This window comes from Capronia epimyces, assembly GCF_000585565.1.
Source record: "Capronia epimyces CBS 606.96 chromosome Unknown aczIQ-supercont1.2, whole genome shotgun sequence".
Taxonomy (NCBI): domain Eukaryota; kingdom Fungi; phylum Ascomycota; class Eurotiomycetes; order Chaetothyriales; family Herpotrichiellaceae; genus Capronia; species Capronia epimyces.
The window spans coordinates 1,457,866-1,473,065 of record NW_006912905.1 but is presented as its reverse complement, the minus strand read 5'-3'; the positions used below and the strand labels follow the sequence as shown (position 1 = coordinate 1,473,065).

The 15,200-nt window shown below is 52.4% G+C and overlaps 7 protein-coding genes across 7 annotated transcripts; 4 read left to right on the top strand and 3 right to left on the bottom strand.

Moving 5' to 3' along the window:
* Window positions 1-394: 394 nt before the first annotated feature.
* Window positions 395-1,726, bottom strand: A1O3_02348 (guanine nucleotide-binding protein alpha-3 subunit; the record flags this gene model as incomplete). Its single annotated transcript, XM_007732489.1, has 6 exons — window positions 395-494; window positions 552-790; window positions 843-972; window positions 1,026-1,154; window positions 1,201-1,546; window positions 1,597-1,726. 6 exons carry the CDS (start codon window positions 1,724-1,726, stop codon window positions 395-397), a joined length of 1,074 nt encoding a protein of 357 aa, XP_007730679.1.
* Window positions 1,727-4,671: 2,945 nt separating this feature from the next.
* On the top strand, window positions 4,672-6,053 carry A1O3_02347 (CMGC/MAPK/P38 protein kinase; the record flags this gene model as incomplete). The annotated part of the gene is made up of 6 exons (XM_007732488.1): window positions 4,672-4,727; window positions 4,783-4,830; window positions 4,883-5,012; window positions 5,060-5,103; window positions 5,158-5,257; window positions 5,322-6,053. The coding sequence occupies 6 exons, from the start codon at window positions 4,672-4,674 to the stop codon at window positions 6,051-6,053; spliced, it is 1,110 nt and encodes a 369-aa protein (XP_007730678.1).
* A 913-nt stretch (window positions 6,054-6,966) lies between these two features.
* A1O3_02346 (uncharacterized protein) lies at window positions 6,967-7,320 on the bottom strand (the record flags this gene model as incomplete). The annotated part of the gene is made up of 1 exon (XM_007732487.1): window positions 6,967-7,320. The coding sequence occupies one exon, from the start codon at window positions 7,318-7,320 to the stop codon at window positions 6,967-6,969; it is 354 nt and encodes a 117-aa protein (XP_007730677.1).
* Window positions 7,321-9,082: 1,762 nt separating this feature from the next.
* Window positions 9,083-10,173, top strand: A1O3_02345 (uncharacterized protein; the record flags this gene model as incomplete). Its single annotated transcript, XM_007732486.1, has 4 exons — window positions 9,083-9,114; window positions 9,164-9,312; window positions 9,365-9,954; window positions 10,033-10,173. The coding sequence occupies 4 exons, from the start codon at window positions 9,083-9,085 to the stop codon at window positions 10,171-10,173; spliced, it is 912 nt and encodes a 303-aa protein (XP_007730676.1).
* Window positions 10,174-10,755: 582 nt separating this feature from the next.
* On the top strand, window positions 10,756-11,877 carry A1O3_02344 (uncharacterized protein). The gene has a single exon (XM_007732485.1). It carries the CDS (start codon window positions 11,438-11,440, stop codon window positions 11,852-11,854), a length of 417 nt encoding a protein of 138 aa, XP_007730675.1. The 5' UTR covers window positions 10,756-11,437; the 3' UTR covers window positions 11,855-11,877.
* Window positions 11,878-12,030: 153 nt separating this feature from the next.
* Window positions 12,031-13,200, top strand: A1O3_02343 (uncharacterized protein; the record flags this gene model as incomplete). The annotated part of the gene is made up of 1 exon (XM_007732484.1): window positions 12,031-13,200. The coding sequence occupies one exon, from the start codon at window positions 12,031-12,033 to the stop codon at window positions 13,198-13,200; it is 1,170 nt and encodes a 389-aa protein (XP_007730674.1).
* A 629-nt stretch (window positions 13,201-13,829) lies between these two features.
* A1O3_02342 (uncharacterized protein) lies at window positions 13,830-14,744 on the bottom strand (the record flags this gene model as incomplete). The annotated part of the gene is made up of 1 exon (XM_007732483.1): window positions 13,830-14,744. The coding sequence occupies one exon, from the start codon at window positions 14,742-14,744 to the stop codon at window positions 13,830-13,832; it is 915 nt and encodes a 304-aa protein (XP_007730673.1).
* Window positions 14,745-15,200: the final 456 nt, after the last annotated feature.

Genomic DNA, 15,200 nt, shown 5'->3' with positions numbered 1-15,200 from the left:
AAGGGGGACAATTCAAAAAGGGTCGTCGTCAAGACATCGTCCACCAAGGAACAGGCCTCCGGCAGTCGTTGCTGAAACTCCCTTACCCAACCAGCCTGCCAAACGAAACAGTCCCAAAAGAATACGACAGCCTTCGTGATGTGGCCCCAGCTCTTGACCCAACAACAGAACAAGTGATCCATAAGGGGAAACTTTTGCAGCAAAACAAACCCTCAAAGTCCACCGGAGGAAACCATGTGGCGTATACCGCTGTCGAAAGCAAAGCCGTGTGGAAACTCAACCTGCCCAGATGAGGGTTCCCTCCAAACCCGTCATAAATCCCATTTACCGAATGCCACGCTGGACGCCAGACTATGCAAAACCACAAGAGAAACGAAATCGGTTTTCGTGGCGCTCATAATATCCCCGAGTCTTTCAGGGCATTCTGCAGAATGGTCTCCTTGACGGCAGCAAAGACAAGCCGAATATTCGTCGTGTCGGTGGCTTGCGTAAGACTGCAATGTGTTAGCAAAATATCCCGGCACGTGGACGTTAACTGAAAAGGTACGTACTGAGGGTAGAGATTGAGTTGGGCGCGGTTGACTTGGTTAAACCGCCAAAGCAGATATTTGGCTGCCCTGTTGACATCGTTGCCACCAGAGTAATCAGGGAAGTAATTCCCCAACGGCGACCGTCCGAGCTTTTCTTTGAACAAGTCGACCTTGTTGAGAAAGAGGATGATACTGGTCCTCATAAACCACCTGGAGTTGACAACCGAATCGAAGAGCACCAAGCTTTCCATCATCCGGTTCTACAGGCCCATCAGTACAGGGCCTCACGGCAGTGAAGGACTGTCCTCGTACCTGGTTTGATTCTTCTAGCAGAACTTGGTCATATTCACTCAGAGCCACGCAGAAAATGATCGATGTGACGTTCTCGAAACAATGAATCCATTTCTTGCGTTCGCTTCGTTGACCGCCCACGTCGAACATACTTGCCTGCTGTTAGCGACCTGTCCCACTATGGTAAAACTCGGCTTAACTGACTGTATGCTTAATTGACCCATTGTGAACCTAGTCTCGTAAATGCCAGTTGTCTTTGTCCGTGCTCGCAGGACGTCGGCTTCATTCGGTATGTAATCAGAAGCTGCGATCCGCCCGACTTCTTCAAAAAAGCTAACATGCGTTAGCGGGTGTGGCACAAATAACATGTACAACATACTAGGGTGCCGAGTCCATCAGGTAGAATTCACTCTGGCGTTCCATCGTTTTCGATGCGGCTTCATCCTTCCAGATGGCTTCGACTGCTTCGGCTACCTTAGGTTCCAAAGACTTGTCGGGATCCGGGTCCACATTATATTCCATGAGGAAGTCGATGTGGTCCCTGACTGTTTGGGTCTCTGGTTCAATTTCAAATTGCTGCATGGCGCTGATCAGCGCTTTCATGCAGTCGATCAGATTCTTGTAGATTGTAAGCCGGTAAAGCGCCCGCTCTTCCTGTGTATAGCCATTCTGATGGATGATCTTCATCTGCTTCACAATCGTCGACTTCCCACTTTCGCCGGACCCTACAGCGTGGATCAGTGATCTGCCGGAGGCATGTCAATGTTACACCTACCAAGCAGCAAGATTTTGCATTCTCGCCGTAATCTCCGCGAGTCTTCCTCGAGTTTCTTGTCTATGGCCTGGCTCCTCTTTTTCTGTTCGGTATCCTCAGCGGACGCCTCTTTACTTCCACAAGCACCCATGTCGGAGGACGGATGCTAGTCGTAAGGCAGCGACAGCGCTGCAGATGCAGCGCAAGTTGCGGCTGCAGCTGCAAAGGAAGCTGCGCAGGTGACCTCTTTTGTCTGCAGCCCGCCGTTTCGGGAACTAACGATACGATGGCTGGCGTAAGCAACGGTGGCCAGCAGAGCGCAGTCTCCTGTGGGAGATCGGTGGTGGTTGAGGTCTCCTCGTGGATGATGGTGGCTTGAGACCTTCGATTACACCTAGGTCAACGGCCGAACGCCAGGATGCAGTGGAGCTCGGGCTTAGAGGGTCGAGCGCCGCTACGAGCTGGTGAACCGACGGCGAGTTTAAAGACAGGAATGTGCAGAGTTGATGCTATGTCATCGGCGCGTAGCAAGTTGTGGACGAACAAAGTCAAGCAGGCAAGACGAGTCGAGTCAAGGCGTTGCAAAGGAAGTTACAGTACTAGTAGTTGGTCGATAGCTGACTTCGAGACGATCGTGGAGTGCCAGTCGTAGTGAGCGAGTGGAGTGGAGTAGCCGAGAAGCGTGGCCCAGCATCCTAGTACGTCGTAGTGGGCTGCTCTCGTACCTATATGTCTACCTGATAGGCACCTAACCTAGTAGATACATACTATAATGAAATAACAAAAGTGTATGTACAGTGTCAGGGCGAGCATACCCCGCCATTCCAGCGACAAGGGGCCGCCGGTTCAGTGCCATTACAACCTAGTACCGAGGACAGCCTGCCTCAGGTACTTCTCTACACCGTCACGTCCCACGGCCTGGAGATTCGCCGATGCCTACACCCGGTCACACAGGTCTCGGTCGCTAAACTGGGAATCCTGAATCAGTCAAGCATCCAACACAGCCTCATCGCTCGACAACGCAGCCATCACCCATCGTAGTGTTAGATTTGTCAGGTCAGCAAGATCCCCTTGGCGAGCAGGCTTGTTCCTGATTGATCATTGATTCTTCTCGCAACCACCCTTCTCGATGAAGAGTCCTCTGAATGACACCTGTCTTTTGCTGTAGGATCGATTTCACTTGCTCAAGTTCAATTGATGGTCTCTCAAAATTTTCATGGGTCTCCAACCAGAATTGCACATCCATGGCCAGCTGGAAAGCACCACATGGTACTAGGAAAGGGAGGAACTGTAGCAGATACGGACGCAACTCTACCAACCACACAAGACAGCTTTCGAATTTGACCAAACGGTAGTGGAGCACCAATCAACGCACTTCCCTTGGTGAGTATGCTCAATGCTCGCTCGACGCGGCATTAACATCGTCGGGGTAATGGGGCCTGTTCATACAACAGAACAGGCCTGTTGCCGAAACATGGGTGCACTGTGGATGGGAGATACACTACCTAAAGTGCTGTTGTGCGTCAGATTGGTATAGAGTGGTGCCGGCTAATGGGAAAGGTCCGATGCTGGCACTTGGTCCCGGAACCGTTGGACTAGATAGCTTAGCCTGCAAAATCTGAAGAGAAGTTCAAATCTGTTGCTCGCAGCACACTGTGGTATCACGGGGTCACCTAGAAATTGAGAGGGTTCAGGTAGTCATAAAAGATACTATATCACCAATCGTAAACATGGTGATAGCGGAGGCTGTCGCCACGTTTGAGAAGGCGTCGCGAGGTCGAATGTAGTGAATGGCATATTAGAATTGTCGTTCACTCCCACCTTGCTGACAAACTCGTCCCTATGCTGCCATTATGACTACCTTGGCCCAGTCGACTTGCTGGGTGCCTTCTGGTTGACTGTATGCATCTGGTTGTGGTACTTCTGGCTCCATCAATTGTTCCAGATCTGTTATGAGAGAGGATATGAGAAGCTGCTTTGAAGCTTTGTGATCGATAGCTCGTGCTGGCCGCAGGGGCCATTAATATTATGTGCAGATGGCGAGCTTCTAAGTCAGGCAGCTCAGTTATTATTGACAGAAGTGCAAAGCCACCACAGATGGTCTTGAGTCGACGCTTCGACTAGAAGGGTCAAGCTTGTCTGGTGAGGTCATGGTGTAGGCGGGGCCATCGATTGGTGAGTGGACCGGGTGTAGGTATTGCATTGGCATTGCATAAACCACTGCACTTCCAGATCCGCCGCAAGCACGAAATGAAAGTAAAAAGCAAGCAAGCAAGCGTCTGAGAGCATATGGAAGACACAGAACGGAAGAAGATAGGAGGCGAGGCACGCAGGAGGCTCCTTGATAAGCTGATGGCCGCAAGGTCCTTGACGCCCGCCACAATTATTGGGGCCGATTCTGAGGTGGCCAGGAGGGCGGAAGGCATCTCCGTCCAGTGTCGCAGGTGCGACTTTGTGGCTAAAGCCCTAGAAGAAGAATGGCAAACTTGAAGTGGCTTCACCAGGCTTACGGCGCGGCTTGCTTGCAACCAGCTTCGGTACTCTAGAACCGTACTCGTAGAAGAGCAAATGCTCCTGAATCTCACAGCCAGAGCAGTCCCCCCTATACCCCCGTGCTCCATCGTGAAAAGCACCTGGATCGCCATTCTGGGAAAGTCGACTTGGGCCACAATCTCATCTTACTAACCAAAGGACAGGCCTGGTGCGCGGCTTGCTGCCCCACGCCCGCAATTCAGCAAAACACACCCAATCTACCAACTTTCCGTCATCTATCACCCCCAGTCAGCCACATCCGACTCCTGCTCCTCCTACTCGTGCCCCTGCGACCGAAAAACCTGTCACATCGCCTGTCACCTCTCCGACTTACCACGACCCAAGACACCTGAAACCGCCTCTGCACGACCAAGTTTGCCCTCATCGCCTCTTTCAGACACATCTCCTCGCCTTTCATCCACCGCGGCTTCATCCATCAAGTGCCAAATCTTCCTCCCACCGATTCTCCCCTGGCGATTTTCAGCCACCGCCGGATTACCTCTTCCCATTGATTAACTTGTCGCGAAACCCGGCTTGCCACGAAACATCTATCCTCTGACCGACATGGCGGAATTCGTACGAGCCCAAATCTTTGGGACCACCTTCGAGATTACCAGCAGGTATATGGATAAAATCTCGCTCCGACCACAAAAGACGAGGCTGACTGTGATGCAGGTACACCGACTTGCAGCCTGTAGGCATGGGGGCCTTTGGACTCGTCTGGTGAGGACAATCGCAGATGGAGCGAAACCCTTCCGCTAACGCTTTCTCATAGCTCTGCAAAAGATCAATTGACCGCTCAGTCGGTTGCCGTCAAGAAGATCATGAAGCCATTCTCCACGCCCGTTCTCGCAAAGCGCACCTACCGAGAACTCAAGCTTCTGAAGCATCTACGACACGAAAATGTGAGATCTGAAAGAGACGTGTACAACGGACATACTGATGGGATTAGGTGATCTCGCTCAGCGACATCTTCATCTCCCCGCTGGAGGACATGTGCGCATATTCTCCGCGTCACAGCTGCGATCCTCCATGCTGATTTTGAGCTAGATACTTTGTAACTGAGTTGTTGGGAACTGATCTTCATCGCCTGCTGACCTCCAGACCGCTGGAGAAGCAATTCATCCAGTACTTCCTCTATCAGATCCTGGTCCGTTGCATATCCCCCGAATACCCCCCTACTGCTCCATTCAGCTCTAATTTGTCGCGAGCAGAGGGGGTTGAAGTACGTCCATTCGGCTGGCGTAGTCCATCGAGATCTGAAACCTAGCAACATCCTTGTCAATGAGAATTGCGACCTGAAGATTTGTGATTTCGGCTTAGCCCGGATTCAGGACCCTCAGATGACGGGTTACGTATCAACCCGGTATTATCGAGCCCCAGAAATCATGCTTACCTGGCAGAAGTATGATGTGGAGGTGGATATCTGGAGTGCCGGCTGCATCTTTGCCGAGATGCTGGAAGGGAAGCCACTCTTCCCAGGCAAGGACCACGTCAACCAATTCTCTATCATCACCGAACTGCTCGGCACACCTCCTCAGGATGTCATCGAGACCATCTGCAGCGAAAACACCCTGAGGTTTGTTCAGTCACTTCCCAAGAGAGAGCGGCAACCTTTGAGTTCCAAATTCAAGAATGCCGATCCTGCCGCCATTGACTTGCTGGAAAAAATGCTGGTCTTCGACCCACGGAAACGAGTTTCTGCTGCCCAGGCCTTGGAGCACGAATATCTCGCACCATATCACGATCCCACCGACGAACCGGTAGCAGAAGAAAAGTTCGATTGGTCATTCAACGATGCCGATTTGCCGGTCGATACCTGGAAGATCATGATGTATTCCGAGATTCTCGATTACCACAATATTGACAATCAGGAAAACGACATAGCAAGTAAAGCGCTGTCGGTCGAGGAAGCTCAAGCTATCAATGGACAAGCAGTCCAATAGCCTCCCTAATGCAGAACCCGACACCAATCGTTTCGGAGTGAATGGCCGTCAATTAGTTTGCCGGGCCTTTCCTGGATTCTCATGGACCACCATTGGCGTGAATGGTTGAGGAACATGGGTCTGTGTCAGACTTGGTGTCGATGGGCACTCCCATGTAAGATTATGGTCAGGTTTCTGGACCGATGGAATGTCTGGGAAACACTGCAGATCAACCATGGGGAGAGACCTTACCAGGCATCGGAGTTGGCGAGTTTTGGCTACTGAGCACCGCAAATCAGTGCAACCCTTATGATTTGACGCACGGCGGGACAGCAATGATTGCTATCTGTTATGTTAGCAGCGGATGGGTACATTTGGAGCTATGGTTCGGACAGCGAACTACGCAGCCTCCTCGCGGCGACTTGCTCGGATGGGGGGCGGATCGGCTGCGACAAATCGAAAGGCAAACTGTCCTATATGGGCTATTCCGATGCTCGGGCTCAACTGCCCGACCCCCTAGGATCCAGCTACTCCTTCTGCTTCGTCAAAAATGAACCGTCTGGATTGGAGAGAGCACCTGCGGTAGATAGACTTTATGATGACAATCGGTCTTGCTAGGTGGACCTAACACGGACTGAAGAAAGCGTGATGCTGTAGAGTAGCTTTGTCCTTCTCTCCTTATCTGTCTCAGCGTAGTGATGTGGATTTTCTGGTTTCTTTGTACAAGCTCCCCTGCTGTGGTCTCAATGATAGGATCATTGCTTCACGCACCACCTTTCTTGTTCAGCCTGCTTCCAACTCGAAAGTCATCGATAGCCATAGCAGCACGCAGTGTACCATTTGGAAGCGCACCATGTCACGTCTGCTACAGCCAGTTCTAGCGAATTCCTGCCCAATTGTCTTGTCGCATCGAGAGCCCTTTCAACCGGCTCCACTACTCCGTACTCTTCCCAGCCTCGCTTGCTTCCCCTCCCTGTTTCTCCTCTCCTTTCCCGTCTTTCTCGGCATGTTCGGCCTCAGTTTTCCAGAAAAATCTTGTGATGACCGACCGCGATTGTGGATCGTTGAGTCGAGGGTCTGACAGGTACAGTTTGCCAGTGGTGCTTCCCCAAGCCGTGATGGACCCGGATGGCCCGCTCGGAGTGGTAGGTAGGGCGTGGATTTTCTTGGTGGGGAGTTCAGTGCCGGGATTAGCAGGGATATCGATCTCGTTGCGCTCCTTGTCCGGAGATGCGGGTTCTTTGGTCTGGCCTTCCACATCGGCGGGCTTCAGGATGGGGGGAGACATGCTTTCGGGGTGTGATTCACGATTCAAGCAATGAACTTGACACCGCAACCTTCTTTGAATGTTGATTCAGGGGCTCGATGTGATGGAATCGGTTTATGTTCCTGGGAGAGAAGACGTACGCTTGCTTCTGTTGATGGATTCAAGAGGGTTGTTTGGTGGAAATCTTCCTCTGGTGGGAGGGTCAGGACAGACCGACTTTGAAGAGCGTGCGTGGGTGCATGCTCGGCGACGCCGAGACGTGGGAAAGGAAGCCATTGATCATGGAGAAGGCAGCAAGTAGCCAGCAGCCAGGTGAATTCGTGTGAAGACAATATGCGCAGACCTGCGCCATGCTGGTAGTTGACATGTGGTGGATGTTGGTGAAAGTTGTTGGTAGTCAGGTTGCGCGACGAGCAGGCACCAAGAACAACAACATTCCCTAGATTTCATCTCATTGTGCTGTCTATTGTCCTGACTGCGCCCTAACGCATTTAGCATTCACTATGTTGCAAGAAATCTGCACGCTCTCCAGACGGGTCCGATGAGGGTGCGACACCCACAGCAATCTCTGCGTATGCCATGCCGCCCACCAGAGCAGACCTGTTGCCCTACCTCAGGATGGGCGAGACCAAACCGGTGAGTATAATGCACCAAGCTCCAAACTGATTCTAGGTTGCGAAAGGACCTACCATGCATGGCACTGTTATCAGAGTCTTACCTTCTCGGCCCTCCGTTCTCTCTTCTCTCATTGGCGTGGCCTCCCTCGTCACGCTCGTAAGATCTCGGCAGCAAGAACACCACAAAAAGAAACTATCTTACCTCGAGTCTACATTTCAATCGAGCGTTTCCTGTACCTTCTGCAGGAAGACTCGTAGCAAATGTGACATTTGTTTACAGAGCACAAAGGATGGCCACATTTCTCCGTGTTCCACCCAGCGACTTGCCCTTTGCCTGGGCAACAACAGCTGCCATGCTGTCCCATTCGCAGCGATATTCGTTCCGCTCTGCTGTCTAACAGAAATACGAGAAGATGACGGGATAGCAGGATGGAGCGAGGAAACATGCACACTCTAACGGGTTGGATCAGCGCCTCGGCCTCGGCATCTATCTGACTCCAGGCTCTGCAGAGAGACACCCTTAGGATCCTAAGGACCACTCTGGCCTCGGTCCATGGCCATGGTCTCATCATGCCAGACAGAGTATGTACTCCGAACATGCCAACCTGGACAACCTCCGCCATCAAGTCAACCGTTGTCGACTATTCTCACATCACAACGCTGCCGCCAACAGCCGCCAACGGAAGGACCCATCTTGGCTAACGGCTCACTTCGGCTGAGCTCGTATCAGTCGATAAGCTAGCCAGGCCCCTAAACCTCTCGCGCTTCTTCTCTTGTTAAATGCCAGAAGTATCCGGACCGAGTATATCTAACTTGATTTTCTGAATCGATCACTCTGTCACGTTTCAAGTTATAAACATGACGGCTCCTCCAAGTGCCAGCCAGGTGGCGTCAACCAGCATCCAGCAAGTTTCGCTGCTGGAGAAGTTGGACCTTGTTCCAGGCCTCCTTTCGATCGGTATCCCTACCCTACGGTGCAGGCAAAGCTCAACATGGCCTCAACTGACAAGTAGCTAGTCGGCACTGCCATCTACGCCGCAGTCACGGCTCCTTTCCGAGGTGATGCGGGAGCATATACCTTGGGGCAGCATGTCAGTCACGCCGCTATCCGGAAAGTGCGTCAATCTCTTTGAATAACTTCCCAGCGTACTGATTGATGAGCGAAGATGGTGAAGAGATTGAGCACGCTCCAAATTCAGTGCGTTCGCCCGTATACCATTCCGAAGACAAACAACTGATAGCCCAAGGTACGTTAGTGGGCCATTCTCAAAGGTCTACGAACAATGGTATCCAGGCAACGGTGGCAACCCCGAAGTTGTTACGCTGAAGTCAGGATGTAAAGCATTCTGGGTAGGCGACTACAAAACTGCCAAATACATTGCAGTGTATTACCATGGTAGATTTCCACTCGAAGCTCTCCCTGTTGTCTTGAACTCATTTTGACTCAGGCGGCGGATTCTCCCTCGACGGCGACGATAGTCATCTCAAATTTTGGCACTCTGTCCAGACGGAGCTGAAAGCCAACAACATTCCCGTCGCCTTCTTCTTCCTTGAGTACACTCTTGTACCTCACGCGACCTATCCGACCCAGGTTATTGAAGCCATCGAGGCGGTAGATTATGTCGTGACCGAGCTCAAACGACCAGCGTCTGATATTATCCTTGCTGGCGATTCTGCCGGCGGCAACTTGTGCCTTGCGGTTTTATCACAAGTCATGCATCCTTCTTCTGAGCTCCCGGAGCTTAAGCTGGCCCATGACGAAAAATTCAAGGCTCTTGTTCTCGTTGCTCCGTGGATATCTTTCCGGATGGATTGGCCTAGTGTCAAACGCAATGCCAACAAAGACATTGTTACTGAATATGCCGGACACAAGTGGTCACACAGCTATCTTGCCGGGAAAGAAACGAGCCCATACGCTGAGGCCTTGCTTGCACCAGCGGATTGGTGGAAGAACTCCAAAGCTGAACAATTGCTTGCCGTTGCAGGAACGGATGAGACATTGATTGATTCCATCAATGCATGGGTGGACAAGTACAAGGTATGCTCTCCATTTCTTGAGATGGCCTGCCCCGGGTAGTTCGTGTGGAAAAGCAACTCACATGTATGGTCGATTTAGTCTGTCAACCCGGACACCACTACGTATGTGGTAGGCTCACACGAAGCACATATCGCCGCGATCATGAACTTAAAGTTTGGCAATACCACGGAGATTGAAACAGGAAAAGCGATCAGGTCATGGTTGAAAGCAAAGCTGTGATGTTTTTCACACGTTCCTGGGTCACGTTTACTCAATTGAATTTACTGTGCAAATTCCCCATTTTTCAATGTTTGTTGCCAACGTTCGCGCTTGCTTGACTTCTATCGGTCGGTCTGCCAGAGGTAAGCTTCGGTGTCACTAGGAGCAGAGAATCTGACTGTGTAGCCGTTATGATGAGACTCATCCCGGGGTCTCGTGGTCTCGTGGTCTCGTGGTCTCGTGGTCTCGTGGTCGTAGCGGGTCCTGATGACAGCTTTTTCGATCTGTCTTCACCTCGTTCTGGGTCACGCACGATGTCCATTGTCCAATTCGACTTGATCAAGAAAATCTTGCTATGCATGAATCCGATGGTTTCAAACGGCCAGTGACCCCCCTGTGACATTGATCTGTCACTGTCAAAGGCCGTCATGGCACAGCGTCTTCTAGATCTTCTGGAAGAGAGGTTGAAACTATGGCAACCGAGCACCTTAAACCGATGTCAACTTCTCTACTCACTCCGGTTCGACAGCACCCTGGGGTTTCCTATGTTGGAAACTAATTTCTATCTCAAACCCTCCGTCGACCTGGGGCACGAGAATCTCGATGACTCTTTTTTCCGTTCCACAAGATCAAAGTCAATTTAGTTGGACATCTCCAGAAACGTCCCAGGTACCCTCATCATGGAGATCCTTGTCGAATTTTCCAAGTGGTCCAGAAAGCACGCCTTGCCCTGGACATAGTTCACCAGGCCGCACCACATCAGTGGAGAGCTTGTCACCTGTGAAGAGAAGTTTCGGCTCTGCCGTTACATCAGCCTCCAATTTGAGACGAGCCAGCTCAAAGTTGCCGTGGCCGTTGCGGAAAGCCAAGGTCTTGGACTGTCAGAGCTCCTTGACCAGCGTGGACATAGTCAGTACCAAGAGAAAAAAGGCGCGCATAAAGAGTCATTGGAAGTTACTGAACCGATCCGGCACTGACTCCTCGGAGAAGGCAAGACTGAGGATCGGTCCTCCCATTCCAGTAAGGCCGGAGGAACAGCTATTCCAAAGGAGATTGCTCGTTTCGAAGCCTTCGGTGCAATCTGCACAGGGAGTGAGATTGAGAAGAAAGATTCCTTCTAAGGTGTACACCACTCCCCCCGAGCCACCATGTCCTGAATGGAGACACGGAACATGGCTGGCAGATCTGGACCCGGACAAGAGGGGAGAGGCATTTGAGCGAATACATCCTGACGGTTGGTGCAAAATCCTGCCTAGGCAATGGGTTGAAGAAGAATTTAGCGAGAATGATAGTAAGGACACGGAGGAAACCAGAAGCCTGTATAGTCAGGACAACGGAGAGGAGGAGGAGAGGAGGCGCAAGGGAAATGCTCGTGACTTCGGCCGTCGAAGGAAGACGCATCAGCAATCAGGAAATCCGACAAACGGAGTTGTCGTACACCGCGTACCGAACAAGCATGAAAGAACCGATGCACTTGAGCATGGCTACAAAGGTGACCAAGGAGTTTCAGCGAGAACAGATCCTGCAACTGGAACACCTCCGATCACACCCACAGACAAGTCCTCTGCTCCACAAGCCCTTCCATGTACTCCTCCGGCCGCGTACAGCGACAAAAGAGAGGCCCAGAGACTCCGATGCTTTGAGCAGTCCAGAACAGCTCTTCGAGACGTTCTCACAGAGCATGGAGCATGGTCAGGTGTGAGCCTGATCCAGAATCCACATCAGCGACAAGACCGACGAATACCTGGATATACATTCGACGAACTTATGACCTCCGATCAAGGACCTGAACAGGGCCAGAATATTCACAGAGACCGTTGGCTCTATCACTCGCCGCAGTCTATGGAGTCCGCTCTGGAGTCGGCTCTAGAGTCGGCCATGGCCAATGATGGCGAAGAACATCAGGGAAAAGTTGAAGAGCACAGTAGACGGGACTCTTGGCTCCACCATAATCGATCCCCACTGATACCGCTGCCGCTGAGAACCAGGCGCCGGCTCGAGACAGAGGACTCCGTGGGCCCGGTCACAGGAAGAGTGAAAGCGGCATGTCCGAATCATTCAATTCAGTCAGGGTCTGGAACCGAGGATCAATCTGTTTCGACAGCATGTGGGAACAGGCGCAGCCCATCTGAGTTACCTCCGGTTCGACACGATAGCTGGACCAAGCTGGTCTGGGAGCAATTGCCGAACTCGAAGGCGGCCTCGTGGTCCTCCATCTCTTGTCCAAGTGAGGTCGAGAACGAGAGGGCGAAGCGAGCGCCCATTTCCCGTCCCAATGTGAAAGCTCTTGGGGAGAGAGAGCGAGTCGAATACGATCAGCGTGGACCAGTGCAACCCTTTTCCGCACGTCTCTCAAGGTCTGAGGCTGAGCCAGGGCATAATGGTGTGGAGGATGGTCATACACTGGAATTGGACGTTAGAGATGGACACGAACCCGGAGTCTCTAGCCCCTTGGTCCCACACGACGTGGAAGGCAGGGAGGATCCGGGTCAACAGCTGCGACTCGTGACTGAGATCGACGAGATCCTGGACATGTACTTCCAACAAGGCGACCATGGGTCCACACAGATGCCGAAGAATGAGCACGGGCGTGAGGGTGAGGGTGAACTTGAACGAGACCGGCCAGGCTGCTGCCGAACGCAGCACGGCGACTCTATCACCCAGCCTCGCTCTCACTCTCACTCTCACTCTCGGTGCGCTGCGGAGAAGAAGCCTAGTGTCAGCTTTGGCGCCGCTTCCGACCCAAGCGTACGCGGGACCCTGGGTGTCGAGGGGCCCAAACTCCATCCTCGTCTCCATGACCCTGACCACTACCACGACCACGACCACGACCCTGATATTCCTCCCTCCAGTCGTGCGTCGGTGCACCGGGACGCCACGGCAACAACAACAACGACAGGCTCCTCCGAGACTCAGACTCGATGTGGCGCGAATGCGAATAATCTCTCCCGTGCGCTCTCGGCCTCCCTCTCCGTCTCGATCGCCACCCAGCTGCCGTTCATCGTCCCTGTGACGGTGCTGGATGCGAACGGGCAGAGCTGGATATAGGATAGGTATAGAGATAAAGATAGAGATAAAGGCTAGAGTGGGCCATTTTGGCACCATAATCACCGCGACCATATCCACGTCCAACTTTCCCCCTTTGTATACTGCATGTACAATGAATGGTACGCTGAAAGTACGCTGAAAGTGGGGGAGGAATTCCAACTGCATTCAATGGCTCTTGGTGCGTCTGAGCAACAAGCAACAAGCAACAAGCACAGAACACGAGGTTTACACCGAGGAAACAACTTATAGAAAGCCATTCTCATTCATTACAACTTATAGAAAGTCATTCTCATTCTCATTCATTATTCTGCCGTTCCTGCTTCAGGGGCATCATGCCGTTTCCCATCTTCGCAGTAGCACACGCGCATGTTACAGTAGTTGAGGTGCTATCGTACCAAAGTGTCGGCGAGGAACTGAAGGAACTGAATATGCTATGCCTTGACACAGACACAGGAACTGATTATGCTATACATGCCCTGACACAAACACGGGAACTGATTATGCTATGCCCTGACACAAACACAGTAACGTCAAGTGGCTCTGTAGCTTTGGGGGCCCAGTCCCAGTCCTTCCTTTCCAAGTCATCCTTGGTACCGGCATGGCCCAAACCAGCCAGATGTCTTGCTTCCTCACAAGAGACTCTCCACCAGCTTCCTGACCTCGGCGTCGCTGAGGCCCTTGATGCCCAACAGGTCGTTGTCAAGATGGCCGGTGTAGTTGCCACCATACTCCTTATTGTAGATGGCGGTGGAAATCAAGGCGCCCAGGGCGGGCCCGTTGAAGCCCTTGGCCAGTTCGGCCAGAGACTCTTCCTTGACCTTCTCGGTGTCCTTGTGGGTGATGGACCACTCGATGCCGTCCTTGTCCTTGGCGTACTGGATCAGCTGGTTCTGGGTGACCAGGGCGTCCTGAACGTAGACGGGACGGTTTGCCGTTTCGCCCAGATGTCGGATGACGCCGACGACGGCCTGGCCGATGGTGTCGAGGGTGCTGGTGGAGAAGGGCACGTCGCCGCCGTTGTATACGACCGCGCTGTGCTGGGCTGGGTTGACGATGAAGCCGACGCGCAGGCCCCAGTCGAAGAAAGGTCCGTTGAAGATCTGCGTGTAGCTGAAGCTGGGTTTCCCGGCCTTTGCTGTTTCTTCGACCTTGGTTTTCAAGTATGCCACCGTGTCGACTTTGCCTTTGAACACTGGCAGCTGCGCCGTCTTGGGGTTGGCCGTGTCGCTGCCGAATTCCGATGGGATGAATCTTGTGACACCGGCGGCCACCGCAGCGTCGATAAGTGGTGTCTGTTCGCCGGCCGCCTGGGTGGCAAGGGTCGAGACGACAACGTCAACTCCCTTCAATGCTTCGGTCAGAGAAGAGACGTCCGAATAGTCCACTTCGCGGATCGTCACTTTGGAGTCCTTAGGTATTCTCGACGTGCTGTTGCTGCCTTTGCGTGTGAGCACCGTTACTGGGAAGCCGGCAGCCAGGAGGCTGTTGAGGACAGGGAGGCCAATGTTGCCAGTGGCGCCTGCGAGTGCTACTTTAGTGGCCATATTGTAGGTCCGACTCTAGAGGACGGATGAGATTGGGGGCAAGAGCTTGAGCCTGTTTGCGGAGGATAGATCGAGAGCAGATGTTGGTGGGAGGTCAACTGCTGTTCAGGTTCCAATGTGGGGTTGATGAGAGACTGGAATGGTAATGTGGAGGTGAAGAATGGACACTGTGGTGACAGTGTAGGCTGGAGGACACCCTGGTTTTTATACATGATGGAGGAGCTCATATGTCGCGATCATAGTATGTACAAGGACCCTGTGGTCTCTCGATCCGGATCCATTGCAACATGGACTGAGTGTAATGTCGCCATCTTTGTCGAATATTAGCCAAGCCCCATATTTGCCGAAGATGCCTTGTGCAGTGTGGCGCAATAGATTCCGCCCTCGTTTTGAAATCCAAAATACCCTGGCAGGCCCTCAGGGCGCATCTGTTGGCCGACAATGCCAGTGACTGGG

Bases quoted from the DNA above. Each gene is read 5' to 3' on its own strand.
- A1O3_02344 (XM_007732485.1), top strand. From the start codon at position 11,438: ATGATAGTAAGGACACGGAGGAAACCAGAAGCCTGTATAGTCAGGACA.